The sequence below is a fragment of the Rhipicephalus microplus genome, chromosome 3 (genome assembly GCF_043290135.1).
Source record: "Rhipicephalus microplus isolate Deutch F79 chromosome 3, USDA_Rmic, whole genome shotgun sequence".
Classification (NCBI taxonomy): domain Eukaryota; kingdom Metazoa; phylum Arthropoda; class Arachnida; order Ixodida; family Ixodidae; genus Rhipicephalus; species Rhipicephalus microplus.
The window spans coordinates 84,389,811-84,410,090 of NC_134702.1; the positions used below are offsets into that span (position 1 = coordinate 84,389,811).

General features: G+C 46.8%; 1 protein-coding gene across 1 annotated transcript in view; it reads right to left on the reverse strand.

Annotated features, from left to right (window-relative positions):
• The window catches only part of LOC119172831 (SEC14-like protein 2), a 151,730-nt gene that overhangs the window by 72,291 nt on the left and 59,159 nt on the right, over positions 1-20,280 (reverse strand). Inside the window, exon 2 of the mRNA XM_037423981.2 lies at positions 612-681. Coding sequence (XP_037279878.2) covers positions 612-681 — 70 coding nt within the window. The remainder of the gene's footprint in view (positions 1-611; positions 682-20,280) is intronic.

Below are 20,280 nucleotides of genomic sequence, written 5' to 3' on the forward strand. Positions count from 1 at the left end.
ACGTTTATTGGTAAGTTGCTGCATGGAACATGATCGCTCACTATCGGTGGTGACGTTCAAGTTACGACACTGACTTTCCTTTTCGAAGATACACTGTGATACCTTTCGAAGTCATTAATCAATTTGTTCCTTTCTCACTTTTTCGGAAGAGGCATTGGCAGCGATTCCAATATATATCAGAGCCTGTGTTGTTCTAAATGCAATCGTGAGCGTACTGGTCTCACGAGTGACTCATCCTTCGACACACGATAGGTTAGTTCGTCAAGCTCATTGAGGGTGTCAGGCGGTCGCAAAAAGCCTCTCGTTATCATGTTTTTTTCTTCGCTGTTAACTATCGGGTTTTATTGCATAGTGTGACCCTGCCGCGGTGTTCTAGTGGCTAAGGCATTCGGCTGCTTACCCGCAGGTCACGCCGCCTGAGCCGGCTGCATTTTTGGTGGAGGCGAAAATGCTGTAGCTACGCTCGTGTGCTCAGATGGACGCACGTTCAAGAACACCAGGTGATCGAAATGTCCGAAGACCTCCACTACGGCATCTCTCATAATCATAAAGTGGTTTTGGGACGTTAAACCCACCTAATATTATTACTGCGATGTGTGGATGGCACTCACCTCTTAGCCACCGCAGCAGAAAATAGTCGTCGTGACTAGGCCGCAGGATGTCGTCGACGTTCGCCCGAAGCTGGAAAGAGCGAACAATAAATAACCAAGAAGGGCATATCGAGGCCAGTGGAGCAAGCTTTAAGTCATGAAACTCTACCGGTGAAAGAAAACACCAGGCTGAATCAGCACCCTTACTTTAATAATAGTATTTCCAGAGAACACTCTATAACTATAAAAGAAGTAGGTGGCGAGTGTTACAAACACACACACACTATATATATATATATATATATATATATATATATATATATATATATATATATATATATATATATATATATATATATATAGTGTGTGTGTGTGTGTCGCACTGTCCACCTACTTCCCTATAGTTATAGAGTGTACTCTGGAAAAATACCATCAATAAGGTAAGGCTGCGGAATCAGCAGCCTTATCTTATTAACGGCATTTTCAGAGAACACTGTCGTCGCACTTCATCCTATAATGACGTCATTAAGGTTTAGGATAGGCTTCCTGCGATCATTTTCTTAGATATTATTCTTCAGGTAGTAATAAAGAGTGACGGGCAAGAGAGCGTGCTCAAAGACTGTGGCTGTAAGTCTCTAACTGTAAATGTCGAAGGTGAAACGCCACTCGAGACTCTTTCGTCGTCCTGACCACGGAAACGAGAGAAGGCGGGCAATGCAGGGAAGGCCTAGTGGGCCGTATTTGTATACGCGTGCCAGCCATGCCCCCCGAGACGTCTCATTCGCCGAGACAGGAGGACAAAGCAATATAATCTTCTCGGGTATACGAAGGAATCTCGGCAGACGGCCATTCTTCTTCATCGTCTTCTATATAAATACGCGCCGCGCCCACTTGATAGGGTGAAGGCAGCAACTGTCAGCGCCGGCGAACAATCTCTTATCTCTCTGACGGCAACCGCATTTCTCACTGAGCTCGGTAGACGAGCGACACGGTTTAAAAAAAATGGTAAAGGCGCAAATAAAAAGCTCGGGACGATATATCTAAACCAACTGCGGCGCCTCAGATTCTGTGTCGTGTCAGAGCAACACTTGCTCCACTTTTCTCTTTCTCCCGCAAAGAAGTCTAAAGCTGAAACACGCTCAACTTTTGTTCATTGTACTCGCACATTCGTGTGGTATAGAGTGTCGCTGTAAGGTTGCAATTTGGCCCTGTTGGCTTAACATTAAAGTGCATAAAGTTGCGCGACTGAGGCATAGAGACACACGAAGAGACACGATTAGACACACGAACCGCAGACTTACAACGAAGTGTCTCTCTTCTTCGGCCACTGACTCAGCAGCGCACTTCCACGCGTTCGAAATGTAGTAATTTAGGTGCGCGATGCCAGGCACATGAATTAAGCTGATTCCGTGCTGAAATAGACTTTCGAGAGGAGATTTTTGTCAAGGACGATGGTAGAGCGCGACCAAAAATGTGCCTGGCGTTCACTTAGCACGGTGGAGCAGAGTTACGTCGAAAACGGGTATTCGTAGAAAGGCAGTATAACAGCGCACTTCCTTCATTTTATATACCTAGATGCAGGTATCGTCTTTTGCTCAATATGGGAGTTTGATATAAACGGCGAGATCTGTAACGAAAAGTGCGATTTTCGCAGTGCCGCTAAATCTGAAATATTCGTAGGCATAAGATATATATATATATATATATATATATATATATATATATATATATATATATATATATATATATATATCTATATATATATATATATATATATATATATATATATATATAATGAAGATTATACCCAGAACTATTTTACCAAACTGGGGAACATCGGACACGACCACTGAAGCGATTGAAGGGCCTATAACACTTGACTGTGAATGCTGCCGTGTTAATGATAATACGATATATCGTTGAATCTGTAGAAACTTGATAACATGCCTTTGTTTTTCACAATTGTGACACGCCTAGCCCCAGAAATGCGAAACATTGAGGACTTGTATGACAAAGGCTAAACATTGAGGCCTTTGCCATACAAGTAGTCAATGTGAGGAGAGAGGTCAGCAAAAGCATTTTCGTCTCCCGAATATAAATGCAGTTTCGTCTCTTGAATAAGCTCACCACTTACACTTTATACATATATTTTTTTTTCGCGAGAGAGATTCGAACAGTAAGAGCACATCTTCTAGCCATTATGCTGGAGGTAACTGAAAATGCACGCTGATTAAAATAAGCGGCCTTATATTTGAAATGTCCGCGCGACAAAAGCACAGAAGACGAAGATCGTCTCGTAGGCTAATGGTACCATGTTTTTTTTTTTTGTCTCCCCACACTCCCCTATGGAATGTGCACTCGGATAAACCGCGCGAAAGGAAGCTCAGTCGTCACACTCATACAAACGTTGTGAATCATAGTGCTCTTTTCACGCCACGGTTTGCACCTGGACGCTCAAGTCCCCCATGACTTGGTGCGCTCCAGAAATTTAGGAGACATGGTGCGATTATGTTTCCTTTGGAAAAAGATGAACACGAGTTATTGATGGGTTTGATGATGGTGAGTTTTCAAGTCAATGTGTAGTTTGTGAGAACTACTACAACAAGAACAACAAAACAACACAGTAAGTTAATCAGGGCCCAACGCGCGTCTCTATGGCAGTGCGCATACCAAGTTAGCTGCGCACTCAGTTTACGGCATGACTGATGATCATAGTTTATTATGGCGGTGCGTTTTGTAATGAGCGAGCAGCTTTGAACTAACCAGTCGCAGTGCAACTAATGAGTTTGTCACGTGGTGAGATTCTGCGCTTTTACCACGCGATTTAAAGTCTGTAAACGTGACTGCATGCCTGTATAGGAAAACTGCGACTTGAACTGATTGGAACATATTCAAAAATTTGCGCCAGCACAAGGGAACAAAGATGAGACACACAAATCGGCGCAGTCTAACAATTCGTTAATTTTTTTGAAAATTTTCTCTCAAAAACCGTCAGATCTGCGCTGTCTGGTCTAGAGAACATTAAAACAGCGCACATGACACAACTTGTGATCACGAGCTCAATGAACAGAAAACAAGAGCTAAATTTCCTTCTTACGCAAGGCAACCCGTTTCTCAGGCTATGACCCCGTGTTCCAGCGCAAATACTTCAACACGCCTGTATAAAATGCTTTTCAATGCAGTTTAAAGAACCTGCGTTGCTCTGGGGTAGAATACCTGACTATCAAGAAAGAATCTCCGTTCGATTCGAGCCTTAACCATCAATTTTAGTACTACTTGTATCCAGTGTAATCTTTCGCACACAGAAGATGCCGCAGACGCCGACATTTCATTTTCAGTGACACAGCCCTACTAAACAACTTTTACGTATACGTAAAGACAAGTATTCCTGATGGCCACAGTGTTCAGCAAAATTTTATTATTGGTACGGTTACATTTGTTAGGTTTTGTGGCGTACTACCTCGAAGCGTGCGTTATACATGCCATATGAAACTCACAGCCTCATGTACACTATAACACACGCAGATACAGACAAACGTTAATAAATTAATAAATAAATATATATATATATATATATATATATATATATATATATATATATATATATATATATATATATATATATATATATATATATATATATATATATATATATATATATATATATATATATATATATATATATATATATATATATATATATATATTACTGTTTAGTGAGTGCTCTACTTGTTACGTATAGACGTATATTATTTTTTAAACAGACACATTAGCTTTCGTTTGGGTCCTGCTACTCTCTAGAAAAGATTGTAATAACCTCTGAAGAGAGTTCACGAGTGCCTTTAAGGAGAGTTGTTATGTGACAATTCAGGAACCAGAAAAGAGTCAAAGAACTTTTTTTGTTCCCTTGAAGTGTACACAAACTTTCGTTTATGTCAGCGATCAACCTTCTTTCCCGTTGAATTTATACTTCATGGCCCAAACGGAATAGTACAAAAACGATAAACATAGACTCGTATTCAGTCCCCAAGCAAAATCGAAACAGACATTAAATGCTCCGACGCCAGCCTGCCAGGAGCAGATATCTGCACGTAAAGACAGAGCCGCGTTGTGAAAAGTGGGGAAAGTGATCTTTCGCTAAGAGAAAAGGCGACATGATCCTTATTCATGCAATAACACTGTCCGGCCGAGTTTCACTGACACGTCAGAAGGTCGCGAATGCCCAGTGTTGTCTACTCGGAAAGGAAAGAAAAAAGGAAGAAAAGATTGACCTTGCGTTTTTTCTTTGTAGTGGTTTATTTAATTCCGGGAGCAGACAGAGCTTCACTGCCAGCTATCATATATATACTTAATGGATGGTGACGCCGAACTTCACTCGGTTTTCTCCCTTAAAGCTGGTCTAGACTATTTCTGGTATCCCCGAGCGACATACAAATTAGTGGTTTCGTAACTGTCAACGGGCCGTCCATCCCGCGATGCCAGATCTGTTGACGTAAGTGTGTGCGTGGGTAGCTTCGGTATGACGCAGATATATTCGAGGGAAATAGAAGGCTCTGGTTCTGCCGAGTTCTGCCGAGTACGTTAGGGGACATATGTGTTCTGGAAAAAGCTCGGTTTTGTGAGACGACTCGGCGGGTCTTAAATGGCCCTTGGCGTGCATGGAATTGGATTGGATTGGATAAACTTTTATTTGGTCCTCCAAAACACAGATCACTGTGTTGCGGGCAGCTCCCACGTGGGGACTGAGATGCCAAGCTCCTCAGCCGCCTCGCGGGCTTGGTGGACAGCCCAGAGCTGATCTGCCAAGGACGAGCTGCGGATTGCCGCCTCCCATCTGGCAGAGGTGGTGTGCGATAAATGAGCGAATTTGGTGCACTGCCAGAGCATGTGTTCTAATGAAGCGATTTCCCCACAATGTGGACAAAGATTACTTGGGTATAGGTCAGGGTACATGATGTGTAACATTTTCAAAGTAGGGTACATCCGCGTTTGCTGGCGTGCATGGAAGATGATGTCACTTTCCGGCAAGGCTGGCAGCGAGAGTTTTTTGGGGCTAATTAAGGATACCCTAACCGGAAGGGAGAACAGCACAGATGCTCAGAGGTGAAATAGACTTTTGAAGGAGAATTGAGAACTAGAGAAAGAAGTTTGTTGAGTTCGTTCAGTGCTCTTATGTATAGCGTGCCCATGCCATGCGTACAGTACGATATCAGGCAGGCGGGCAGATGCATGAATGTGCGTTTGGACGAACGCCATCGAAAAGTGTAAAAAGGGACGGAAGGCTTTCTTGCCGTTCACTGCTCCCAATGCTGATGCGACCCAGCATTTGAAAAGACAAAACACTCGGCAGATGCGACGTACCTGGGAATCGACGTTATGCGAAGCGTGTGAAGGGAAGGTGACCGTGTTGCATTTTTATTGCGAAAGCAATTATATCGAAACTCTCGGCTGGATTTCCCCGCTGGTGTCGGCCTCGATGTTAGACACCGTATATGTATACGTATCTATATATATGAAAACAAGAAAGGGAAAAAAATTCCGGAAAAATGACTCTGGCACGCAGAATCGAACGTGGGTCCTCCACGTCGTCACTGAGAGGCGTTAACCAATGAGCAACCGAGAGGTACCTCCTTCAACGTTCAAACAGCCAACTACTCATATCTACCACTTGCCGCTGTTGGCGGGCATCTCGGGGGGAACTATCGTGTTTTCAGCATTATCAACAAGATGGCGCAGTGAGCGTGCGGCGGCTCTCATCTCTCACGCGTAGTTTGCCTGCGTAGAGAATAACGGGGTGTACGCTCGATCGCGCGCCTACATCTTGCAGTGGGGAGGATCGTACGACTTGGCTAGCCCTTGAGTTTCGTCGGAACGATTCTGTTGTAGTTACCAGGCACACAAAGGTCACTGCAATCGTTGCACAAGCTCAGTTTGCGAAAAGGGCGCGCTTTTCATACACAGCGAAGTAACAAAAGTAACAACTCCAACGCTTATTCGCGTTAATCTGTACCTGTGAGTACGTTTTGTGCGCCCTGTGTGCGTGAGAAACGAGGGACACACTTTTTTATTGAGCAACACGTCATGAAATGACGCTAAATATAAGTACAAATGTTGCACGCACAGACATACGTTAAATAGTAGCAAATGTTGATATAACGAGCTGTTTGCACTTGCACAACGGTGCCAATTCGAACATGCGTATTAGCAACACCAGAAGCTTATATGAAGCGCAGATGCTCGCGAGGATGCTGGCTTTGGACACTGCTACATAAGTCAACTTCAGCGCATGGCACATGACCACAATTGACGTTAACCAGACGTGATGGCTGTATCAAAGGAGTACATATGTAGTGTTTATAAAATTGGGTAGGCAGCACTGCAATCACTATTGACGTTTCACGAAGATTAGCGTCTATTTGAAAAGTAGTTCCGAGACCTGGCGTAGCTCTGTGGTAGAATGCTTGACTGCCACGCAGAATGCTTGGATTCGATTCCTGCTGGGACCCTTATATTTATTATTTGCACTCGTCGGGCGGTCAACGCTGCCTATTTCAGGTTTTTCTTCACACTGACATTATTACTATGCCTTCGTTGGCTCGACGCTACTGATGTCGGGTATTGCTTAACGCTCACGCGTTAAAATTGCCCATGTGTGCTCCCGTCGTTCCTGGGTAGGTACTAAGTCTCAATTACCTGTGGCACATACCCGCATACCAGCGGCACATACCCGCCAGTGGGTATGGGTCATGGTCTGGCGGTAAGTGTTTGACGACGTACGCGACGGGATTGTGACTTTATTCATTGTTTTACCAGCGCGTCATATTCGTCAAACCAGCTTACCCTCCCACGCCAATTTTGGTTCACGCCAAGTTAAAGAGGTGACTGCAAGAGCCAACCAACCGCAACCGAGCGACCGACCGACCGACTTGTGTTTTCTCTTTTTTACGAGATGGTTGTGAAGCTTTTGTTGTAATTTTCTGCTACGTGCTCTTCTTCCAGGCTTGCATATTTGAAGAGAAAGCGTAGTCAGAAACACGTCAAATGTGGCTGCTGACAGGAGATTTTGCTGACAAGCTGTAGAAATCGAATAGGCGCGGCACTTGGGTACGACTTTTTTTTTGCCAGGAAAAAACAAAGGCCACCTAATTGACGCTGCATGTTGTGTAAGTTTACAACGCTCTCCTTTAACCCTTCTTCTTTTCTCTCCCTTTGAGGGACCCGTCGCCACTTCCACCAGTTCACATAGAGTGCCCGAAATATCCATGGTTGAGGACCACTGCATTAGATACCCAGGAAGAACTGCTGTTGCTGGCCATGTATGTATGGATTACCCCGTATGCTGCACTACGGACCCTACCTAGATGAGCGTGTTTAAATGTCTACACATAACATTAGTTGAAGGCAAAAGAAGCAGCCAGTTGAAGAAAGGAAGAACCTGCCTTGAGTGGGAGCTAAACGAATGATAGCAGATTGATCCCTGTGAACTTGATATCAAATCGAATCAAACTTTATTTCGTCGACAAGGTTTTGTGTTGTGGAACACGATATTGAATGACGTAACAGTTCAGCTGCTTACATACCGCTCCCTCGAAAATGGGGAACCCTCATTCTTGAAACAGATCATATCCCATGCCATAACAGCATACCATTTTTGAAAGGACGTTTCAGCCAGCCTTAATTGTGGACATATTTTTACCGATGGTTACCAGAAAATGGTAAATCGGCTTTCCCAAACGAGCAGTCACGGTTGGTTTCGAATTTCTTTTTACAATAAAGCCGCGAGAGCGAGAGAAAGGAAAATCAGAGAAGTAGCGCCCACTTCTAACCAACTTTTATTCTTGGCCCCTGGAGCAAATTCACAAAGAATTTTGTTCTCATCAGTTCTCATCTGGCTGGCTTAGCTAATTATACGCCTGATTTGTTAATATCTAACTTACAAAGATTAACTTCTTTTTGTGAGCGCGGATCCAGAATCGCAGTGACTGCTGTCAAGAAGACATGACATCATCTTTTTTTTTTCGGAAGTCTTTTTAAAGCTAAGGTGCGAACTGACGCCGCTACACTTCCATACGGGAACCACCACCGAGGCAGCTGCACTGCCATAAAACTGATTCAACAGCTTCACGGACTTCGCTGTAAAACGCTTACTGATGTCCCGACGACTGGCGACATTTCCTGCTCATGCAAAGAAAGGACACAAGGCCGCCTATAGCGGTCCGGCCATGAAAGAAAGCTGTAAAGGCTCACGAGTGGATACGCTAGAGTAGGCTTAGCAGTCTAGTCTGGTGAATCAAACATGAAAGTAATGTGTGGCAAAAAAACAACAAGCAACGCAACAACTTCGGAGTTCAACTTGTCACGTAAAAAGCAAATATTCCAAAGCTTTCAGAACTGGAGTGGATAAGATGACCTCCTGGCATCGCCTGACGGACACACTACCGTCATAAAGTCCATCATAACTGGGTGAACTGCCGTTTCAAGAAAGTTCCAACAGGTACTTGCGCTGTTATCTTCGTGGAAAGTCTTATGTCAGGCGCTTTTCACACACTTTTTTGCCGCTGTAGTGATCGAAAAAGGAACGTCAAAAGTTTAGTTTTTTTATTCTTTCGTATCCGGTGTTCATTATAAAAGTAAAAATAAAGACCGAGATTTTTCAATTTTTTTTCTGCACCAAAGTTCTAGCACTAGCTGAGAGTTCTTTTATAAAAATGTTTTTACAAGTCTGATAAATTTCTTCACTTTTATTGTTCACTTTTTGGAATATACTTCTAATTTATTTCGGCCGATGAACAGTAAAGCTATGCCGAAGATGAGGCAGTTAAAAATCGTGATGTCATAACGAGCACGTAACATTAGTACTACGTCACCTAACGTCATTATATTTTCTGCCTTCTTTCTTTTTTCTTACAGACTCAGCCTATTTGTTTTATTTCTTTGGCTGTTTTACAAATCTGGACAGCATCGTAGGTACCTCACACTGCCAGCTCAGAAGACTGCGCCGTGCCTGAGTCGCCCGAGTAATGACAGGCGTCTAGACGTTGTCTGTACTCTGCAGAGTCCTTCAATTATACCAATTGCGAAACCACGTTCGGAAACCTGGATATACCTATGACTGATTCTGCAGGGGCCCGCAGATTATCGGGCTGTCTGGGAGCAGCAATGAAAAGCACTCAAGCACCGCAGCGCCACCCCCTGCGAGCGCATCTGCCAAGTTGATATACGACGCACGCAGCACCGGTGTCGCAGCGAGCTTTTGTTATTTTTGTTTCGGTGATAAGATAACGCGATAATCAGCCGAGTCCCACCATTTCGGCCAATTGGGTGTGCGGCTTTTGATACGTGGTGTAATTCAATGATTAAAGAACTCTGGTCTGCACGACGGCACGCCCCATCATGTGGACAAAACAAATCTAAGAAAAACAAAAATAATCCTTTTCATTTTACTTCTTTGGTGTTCTACTTTTTGTAAAAACTGTGCGTAGCTTAAATTAAGCGCCTGACAACGCGTCCACTTGTGCGCAGGTGACCACACTACCGAGTTCCAAGCATTCCGCTCAGCCGCCATCTTGGTTGGACAGCAATGTAGGCAACATAGCATTATTTTCTCATGATGTCTTCCCGACGCTATTTATTTAGCCGGCGGCATGAGAACTGAAATGAGACTCAAGATGGCCGCTGCCCGCTTATCTATCAATTGAGTCGTCTATGTCCAGTAAAGGCGTAAACTCTTTTACATCACTATGAAGCGGGTGATATGGGAATGCGATTATCGCTACACCTTGGTCGACGTCCAATGGAGCCTGCTGGCCATTTGTCAAGGGTAGCTGTTGGGCTGTCCAAGTCATGCGCCATGCCAGACGCGAAAATTGGGCCACCTGTCTCACGTGTAGAGTGTAGCCTGCAATAACTGTGACAGTTGCGAAAACATTCCCTTATTGACGTGAGCCGATAGATATCCACCCGTTGCGGTAGCCCAGTGACTATGGGGTTGCACTGACGAAGTGGATTTGTTGGATAAAGTAATGTATAGGTGAAGCTAGAGTGCCGAAGAACAAAACGGGAAGAAAATAACGAGATGAAAGATTAACTAGTGTGACTGTTACATAAGGTACTGAAAAAAAAAGAAAAGGGACATTAGAGAGGGAAAAAAGAAAAACCTGAAAGGCTTGGGGATGCGTAAGATATCGGAATAATAAGCAAGCACAGAATCAAGTAATTAAGAAATAAAAGGCCCAGTACTGAATTAGCAGGCAGCGTGCGCTGAGAGGAGGCAAAAAATTGGCCCCGTATGTAGATGTTACCCTGCAAATGTCGTCGAAAGACGATAGTCTTGCGTCTGGAGAGAGTGAACAAAACGTTTATTTCATGTTCTGCGCAAGTTTGATTGATTGATTTATATGTGGGGTTTAACGTCCCAAAACCACTGATGATTATGAGAGACGCCGTAGTGGAGTGAGTGAGTAAAAGCTTTATTGAACATGTCCGGCGTCATTGAGCGGAGTGGGGCTACAAGCACCCCGGCCTAGGTGACGGCCTCGAGTCCTTGGACCCGGGCGGCATCCCGTAGTGGAGAGCTCCGGAAATTTCGACCACCTGGGGTTCTTTAACGTGCACCCAAATCTGAGTACACGGGCCTACAACAATTCCGCCTCCATCGGAAATGCAGCCGCCGCAGCCGGGATTCGAACCCGCGACCTGCGGGTCAGCAGCCGAGTACCTTAGCCACTAGACCACCGCGGCGGGGCATGTTCTGCGCAAGTAAATCGGTGATTGGTATTCTGGAGGCGCTGCGTCAGAGTGCTTCCAGCGTGCATCGGAGGCGAACGAGCGCATCGAGTCATGTCACACTTGAGACATGAGAGCTATCTGACAGTTATCTTGGAAAACGAAGAGCGTGGCGTGTGCGCCCGTCTTCGAGGCGATAAGGTGTAGAACGCAAGACGACGGGTAGGGGCCACCACCATGTTGGAAAGCAAAGCATTGAAAACACGTGCCTTTTCGTAGAAGCGTTGCATTTCAGCGCAGCGTGATAGACGCTACCGTACTTATAATTACTTATGTATGCCTTTTCTAGTATAAAGGCACACACACAAAATTTTGATGTGATGTTATGGTGTCTCAAATATGCGCAATAGTCGTTTTTTAATTGAATATTGCACAAGAATGAACGCTAAAACTTGAGCAATATTGGTGGGCGCTGCGGATGGGGTCCGCCGTTTGGGGCATAGCTTTGTGTCATGTGAGGTACCATTATAGGCGTACCAGCAGTCCAGTCGATTCTCTTCTCTGCTTCCGATTCTGCTTCCTCTGGTCCCTCCAGCCCGTCTAGCACGATCGAGACATGTCTGGTGGAGCGCGATAACGGCATCGTTTTTGCCTGGTCCCCTCCGTGACTTTACGTGGCGTCTTGGATGGACAGTACTCCCAACACAGGACAGACTGGAGAGGTGGGGCATGGTCCCATCTTCCATTTGTCCTAACTGCCCGTTACAGGAGTCTAACCACCATATGCTGCAGCAATGTGTCATTGCAATGGTGTTTTGGAAGTCAGTTAACACTAGTTTTCGTGGCCTAGGTGTTAATCGCTTTGTAACATCTGGTCGCTGATCGCGTGGTCACTTTGCACGCTTTCTAATAGCTGCGGGAGCTTTTTGTTTATGGCGTAATAGGTGCGAAGCTGTTGCGGCAGGTCATCGTCGTCGTGCTCTTTTTCCGATTCTGGAACGCCTCTACTCTGAACTCTTATCGTTTCTGTCGGAAGAATTGTTCTTCCTTGGGGAGGAAGAATTTCTGCGACAGTGGTCGTGCCGCTTTCTTTCCGTTGTTTACAGACGCGTTCGATTAGTCTTCCACCTGGCCTGGTTCCTATAGCCAGGTCACCTGTCAATGTCTGATTGGTGCATGTAATCAGTATGTGTTTACTATTTTTATGTTTTTGTGTATGTCCCATATTGGTGTGAGCTCTTCGATATATGCACTTCATTCTAACGCTGTAAGTCATATAACTTTTATGAATATTGATACCTGTTGTACATATTTTCTAACATCTTCACCAAGTCTTGTAAATTCTGCACATATATCATCATGTACATTGTCCATATTGTGATTAGTGCATTAATGTAGTGTATGTAGAGTTATTAGTACTATGGACTATGGACATCCTACGGACTTGGGACACTTTTGTTTAAATGTGTAATGTATGTTGTGCTTTGTCTTTCGTTTGTTATTGCGCCTGTTATACAGACGCTTGTCCCTTAGCTTTGTTGCGTCCCATGAAAGAATAAACTTTTTCTAAATAGTCGATTGAGAGGTCCGAATTACTGTTCGTCGCGGGTTTCTGCACCGCTAGAACCTCAGGTCCCTCAAGCAAGTGCCCGCGCGAGGACGACACGTGGGCACTTGGGTAATCAACTTGCTGCCATCCAAGGAACATGTTAATGTTTGCACTCCGCTGGAGACTTCGGTCGACGAGGTAATCGATGCAATGGAAGCGCTGGTCGGCATCCAAGAAATCTACAGTGTTAAGCACCACGGAGGATTCGACTTCCAGGTAGGCGTCAACTCGACGCGAGCAGGTGAAGTCCTTTTAGAAACTGGCGGTCTCCGCCATGGAACCGGAACAGTCCCCCTTGTCCTGGTGGCACGACAGGTAGCCAGCGTCTCGTGCCTCTACCTGCCTTGTTATGTGCCCGACAACGAGGTCGTAATCGGCCTGAAGCCCCACGGAACCATGTTAAGAATTGAAGGGGTGCGGTATAAAGAGCACCCAAGTATCCTCATGAGAACCAGGTATATCAAGATGGACATGTGGCTGGAGAACTCGCTCCCAAACTTTGCGCGAGTGGGATGCCATAAAGCGACCTTTCATTACGGCGGCGTGAACCGTCTCTGCTGCCGTTGCAACCAAGAAGGCCACTTCAGTGTCCATTGCGACACTCCGCATTGCACCAGGTGCAGAGTCTTCGGTCACTGCACAGACGCCTGCACCGAACCGTGCCGAAGCTGTGGCGGAGCTCACGCCAGCGTCGACTGCACCACGAGGAAGTCGTATGACACCAGCGATAGGCATCGACGGGTTCCCGATACTTTGCACGGTACCCACTGCAGGGAAGACGCGAGGCGAATGACGACCCTGCGTCCGGCGAAGCGACTGAAGCCGAGCGACGCCGAAGAACGGCCGGAACCGCCCGTTACCCCGGAGAAAACGCCGGCGCATGTCATTACGGCACCACAGGCGCAGCAAGCAGGCAGCCAAGCAGACGTAGAGACGCCAGTGAGCATGCGCTGCAACGAGAGGACGGAGGAGGAAGGCAGCCATGCTGAACGTAGCCAAGCCACCACCGCCGAGTTAGAGAGGGCTGCAGACAGCGGGGAGGGAGGGAAGCACGGTGAAAACGGCGCACGAAGCGCGAGCGGTGATGACGAAGCGGAGGACGACGCGGCTAGCGCAGTGAGTTGGGCGACCTTGGAAGACACGGTCGCTGCGGAGAGCGGCACCGAGGAGGTGTCAGGCGACGGGAAGGATGACCGCCCCGCAGCGTGCAAAGGGTTGCAAGCAGAGCGCAAGCCCAGCCTCAAGGGCAAGTCCACGCCGGGAACTAGCACCGCAGTGCGAGGAACGTGGTGGGACAAGAAAGGAGACGACGAGCCGCACGGCCACGACATCCCACAGACCGCGTACGGCAAGCACCTCAGCAGCTCAGCCAAGCAAGAAAAGTCAGTGGAGGCGCTAGAACAAGACGCACTGAAACACCCCAAACCGTTCACTTCCAGCCGACAGCAATCGCTGCCTGAGCCGGCGCAGCATCATGGCAGTGTCTCGCACTGCAGCGCGCCTGGGAAGGAGCTCAACATAGTGACCAACATGCCGAAACGGGAGGAAGGCCGAGCCGGAACGACAAGATGGCGACAGCTGCTGTGGAAACCCAGAAATCAACAACACCGTCGTCAAACGAGCATGAGCCCTGCGAGCTTGTTATTGACGAGTGTGCATCGACATCACGAGACTTTCCAGAACACACTCAGCAGCAAACGTTCGCGATGCCGGCAGAAAGCGGTCGAGGGTGGTACAGCCGGAGCCGCAGCTCTTACGCCGACCACGGTGGAACGCTCTCGAAGTCGCCCAAGCTCTTTGGCCCGGTTTCGCACAAGGCTGACGCGGGGTGCCCTCAACGCAGCGCCAGAAAATTACGACGAAACGCCGCAGGGCACCCAAGAGGTCGCACATCGGGGAAGGAACACGAAGAGGCACCGTCAAAACATCCGGAAGCCGGTAGCAGATGACATCGACACAGACAGCAACTTTTCTTTAATAGGTGTCTGCTTTCTATGCTCACACGCTGTCATGAGTTTCCACAGCCAGCCACTCTTATCGCCGAGGCATTCCAGAACATTTTCAGAAGGACGCTAGCACGCAAGCCCCAGTGACTCTGCTATAATTGTCACGCAGTTCTTATCGAGGTTAAGAACGCTCAGTCGTGTGAAAGTTATGTGTGAATAATTTGAGGAAATAACCGAAAAAGGAGCCCCATCAGTTTAGTGCTCCAAGTCATGCAAGCATGGCTGTGTGTGAACATGTCGGACCCCCACCCCCTCCCTTTAGGGGCGAAGCTCCTTAAAGCGGCACCCGTTCGTCCCTCGTAGTAGTCGTAGTCGTAGTGTGTAACCAGTCTTACGTTTCGACCTGTAAGGTGGTGCCGGTGGGAGATTTCTCCTGTGCGTTGTTGAACAATAAAAAAAAAATCGCAGCGTGTGCGTTTACTAAAAGCCGAATTCTCCTGTCTCTCAATCCCCATTAGTAGCCATTGGCATGTACATTGAGCACTATCTGACAAGAAGGGGTTGCTACGTTATGCTCGCTGGGCGTAACCTCCTCGGTTTTAGAAAGGTTCAGCAAGCGTTGAGCCGCAGTGCCATGAATACAGTGAACTAGTATATACCATGAACTCGAGGTGGTTAAAGGTGGGAAGTAGATACGAAGCGCAAGCCGTAAGAAAGTAAAAGCCGAATTTTAAGTGTGAATACACTTTATAAGCGACCCCAAACCATCCACCGCCGTCGGCGGCGTCCGCAGTCTTCTCTCTATCTTTAAAAGAAACAGGACTTGGCGGGCCGCAGCGCGACGCTCTACCGAATAAGCCACGGACGCGACGCTGATATCGGTGTCAGTAACGCGCCTTATACCCCCTCCCCCTTCGCTCGCTCCTCCGCTCTCCTCGCTCGATGCAGCTGCGCGCGCACCCCTTTCTCTCGCGCGCCCGCCTTCTCTCTCAATCTCCCGTCGAGAGCGGGTCGTGAGGGGGAGTAAAGTTAAAATCCGTTGGCATTCGCCAGTGAGTTAACGTAAACTCCCCCGTGTGATCAAATTGCGATTCCCAGGAACCATTACACCATAAAGGCACCATAGTGTGATTAATAACTATAATAGTGTGAATTAATAAATACCCCTCATAGCATCACCCCGTGTATTCGCACTTAACCATGTTCACCCTCGGGGAAATGCTTGGGAGTTTTTTTCTGTCTCTCATTCCTCATTAGCAACCATTGCCATGTGCATTGAGCACCATCTGACAAGAAAGGGTTACTACGTTATACTTACTGGGCGTAACCTCCTTGGTTTTAGAAAGGTTTAGCGAGCGTTGGGCCGCAGTGCCATGAATACAGTGAACTAGCATATACCATGAACTCGAGGTGGTTGAAGGTGGGAAGTAGACACGAAGCGCAAGCCGTAAGAAAGTGTGCGTGTGCCACCTCTCGTTTAATCCTTGGAATGTCCGCTAGATGGCGGTGCTTCTATATGGGAAATATATGATGAAAAGATGCGAGATGATGGTATTTGAAGTGTCGAATAGATGGACGAACGGACAAACAGACAGATGCATGGACAGACGCACGGATGGCTGCACGGACGGATGGACGCATGGAAGGATGCAGGGGAGGATGCATGGACGAACGCAGGGACGGACGCACAGATGGACGTGCGGACGCACAAACAGACGCACGCACGTACGGGCGGATGGGCGCACGGACGGTCACACAGACGTAGACATGGACCAACGAAAGCAAGAACAAATTGACGGACGGATGCTTCGCTCCACATTCCATCATTCAGTCTGTAGATATGCTGCCATTTTTCTTCTTTTTCTCCGTTTTCTTTTTTTTTTCAAACATTGTTCCTAGCAGTAAACACGTCGTAGCAATGTACCTTAAACCTCGCGCCGTGAGTGTCATGTTACTTCGTTGGTTTCATACCGGCAGAGTTAGTGTGTGGTGGTGTTTTTTGCACTTGCATCAAACGGTGGAACTTATTTATTGCACTCTGCGACTTACTGTCATTGCAAATGGTTATATCTAGTAATCTGTGAGCATGAAGAGCTTCATGCGCCCACACTTACGAAAAGTGTGTGCTGTGAATGCACAGCTGAGCAATGCCGCCACAAAGTTATGTCAGAATTGGCACGGCAATTCTGACACAATACCAAGTAACAGGAAGCTTGTGCCATATGAGGTTGTTTTTTTTAAATGTGACAATATGTCTAAGACAGGCCATTGCTCAGCCGCGCACCAAGAACAATTCAATGAGCTAATTCATGTGTCATGTGAAAGCGCAAATGCCATGTGTATCGCTTTCCTACGCGCCGGAGCGGTCACCTGTTTTTTTATGGGGTGACGTGAGGCAGTCGGCCGAGTCTACTGCGCACAAGTTCAGTGTGCATTTCTCTTGCAAAGCTTCATTTTGATTATTCCACTGCTTCATAAGATTAGCGTCTTGGCGGCAGTGGTAGAGTGGATGAGTTCGCAACACTTAGGATGTGATGCAAGTTCTTTTTTTTTTCCTGTCTCGAAGGAGGCAAGCGACAGTGATGTGTGAGCCCGGTTATGTGTTCACGTTCATAGTCCATGTAGTGCAGAGGGGGGGGGGAGTGATTTTAAATGAAAAGAAGAGAAAAGTGAGCCCAGTTCTCAAGGGGAGGACACCTCAACAATAGCTCACGAGGGATGCTGGTGGAGAAGGGAATAAAAACATACGATTAAAAGGAAGAGAGAGAGAGAGAGGAAGGAGAGAGCGAAGTGCAGGGACAGGGAGCGACGGAAGTAAGGAGAAGACAGGAAAGATGGACACGGTTGCAGGAGTCCGAGGACGGGGCGCCACTGGCGAGAGCTCTTGTCGCGACAGGAGGTGGCGTAGGCTAATCCAGTTGGCCAGAGCTACGCTGTCGTCGTCGTAGGGAACCGGTGGCAGGAGGTGGCGTAGGACCAACCCAATCGGCCAGAACTGCGCTGTCATCGGAGATCGCGAGGGCACAACCGGTCGGCATGAAATCCAGCGAGTGAGGGTGCAGCGGCACACATGCTCATACACACGAGCGCCCTATGTGTTATATCTTCTTTTTTTTTCTGAGAATAGCATGTTCTCGCCTGTATATGGGTACGCTACATCAGGTCCCCACTAGGAGCGTGTCCAGGCCTGCCCTCTCAAGAGTTGAAGAGGGCCTACCACGGTAAACTGTGAGCATCACACTTGCCGTTTCCGGAATTCCGTTTCTCTGTGTTCTGCACACATTTACGCCGTTTCAATTGTTCCTGTATACGTTAGAGCAGACTATGCCAATCGGCCACTTGGTTGTGTTTACTTTGTTTCTAGAATAGAATGGTCATTTAAACTAGGGGCTGCAAAAGAAAAAAAAAGCCATGCTTTTTCATGTTGTTAATCAAACGTAAATGTCTTTTAAAATTATTACATAGAATGTCTGGGGCCTAAGTACCCCACAGAAACAAAAGGTACTCTATAGAACAGCGAGAAAACTGCAGTGCGACATTTTATGCCAGGAGGAAACTAACATAAATTCTTTGCGTAAAGCTAGGGGACTGGTAAAGCAGTTCTCTGCTCGTAAATTTTTCTCACCCCCCACACACCATGCGTGTGGCACAGCCATAACTCTGTTTAACTGGTCCCTTCTTAACGGGGCCCACTTCACGTTTGACCCAGATGGTCGAATGGTAGTGTTTGAGTTTCTAGACGAGCAGTTTAGGCTAATAAGTATATACGGGCCAGTAAAAAGTCAAGAAATGGCAAGCTTTTAAAGGAAATTACACCCGATAGTGCTGGAAAGGGAGCCCCTAATTTTAACAGGTGACTTTAACTGCGTTTTGAATAGTTTAAGCGACAGAATAATGCCGGGCAGGAAGAAAGGAGCCATTTACAATTGAAAAAAAAAAGAATATTGTCGAACAATTCAACCTATTTGACACGTACACACTGTGTCATGGAAAAAGTTTTCAAGACACCTGGTTGCGTAACAACTTGCAGGCTCGCTTAGACCGAGTGTATGTGTCTCCATCTTTGCGGGCAATGGTCGTAGACTGTCAGACGGTTGACCCTCCCACGTACGCTTTGGGCATTTCCGACCACAGGCCCGTGGTAGTATCCTTTGAGGTTAATGACAGGTTGTCTTACCGCCACCCTTTGCGAGTAGACAATAGACTCTTGAACGGTGAGACGGCAAGGGCCAGTTTGCGCAACCGTTTGACAGCCCCCATAGGCAACCACAGTTGGGACGCTATCAAGCAGGCGTGGAGACAAAGCTTTACCGACGAGGGTAAAATGCTAAAACACCGGTATTCTGGTCTAGTGAGAGCAACCCTCCAGCATATCCGGATAGTGTAAAGAGGGACACCCACCTCTGTTCTTATGAAGACCTATGCTAATTACTTGAAGTTAAGATCAGCAGGACTAAGAGCACTGACGTCCATTACGGCTAGCTCCTACCAGGCCAGATGCCTTCCTTGTTCCCATCCGGAGGTCCTGAGTTACAACAGCATCCTACTCGGGAATCTGGAAAACCGCGGTAACTTGAGCCGACAGGACATCGTTATGTTTTCCACGAATTTCGAAAACATGGGCACCTATGAACTACAGTTTGACTTGGAATCAATTTTTGATCATCCGTTTCTTATCAATCTCCCACAACTCTCGGACAAGTTATATTGCAGTTTAGTCGCTCCCACAACCCTAGAGGAGCTCACAATGGCTATCTGTCCCCTCCATAGAGGTTCTGCACCAGGAAGCAATGACTTAACTATCAAATTTTACAATTAATTCTGGGACGTCATAGGACCTATCTTGTGCAAAGTTCTAAACGTATTTACGAGCAGACACACACTCCCACCGTCATTTAAGAACGGCAGGATCATCCTGCTTCCGAAGACGCAAGAGCACCTTGAGGACCCACGTATTTCGCGCTTCATTACGTTTTTAGGGACAGACTACAAAATAAATCTTATCCACTGTTCTAACCCTGCGTCTACAGGGAGTCATGCCCTCGCTTACCATATCTTGGCAGTCATGTTCAGTGGTGGGCAGTAACATCCAAACCTTGAATATGCTTAACATGATATTATAGAATACCCGAGACAGACACAAGCGAGGGGTTGGTTCACGTACCTGGACCAGGCACAAGCATTCGACCGAGTAGAACATAAGTACATTTTCGCCACTCTGCAGGCATTTGGTTTCCCTGGCAGTTTGTGTACCTAATAATGGAATTATACAATTACATTAACAGCGCCCTCAGAATAAACACTGAAATTGTAGCTTCCTTTCCAGTAACGAGAGGCGTGAGACAGGGAGGCCCTCTTTGCTCCCTGTTATTCGCGTTGACGATAAAACCTTTCTTGATTCAGAATAGGC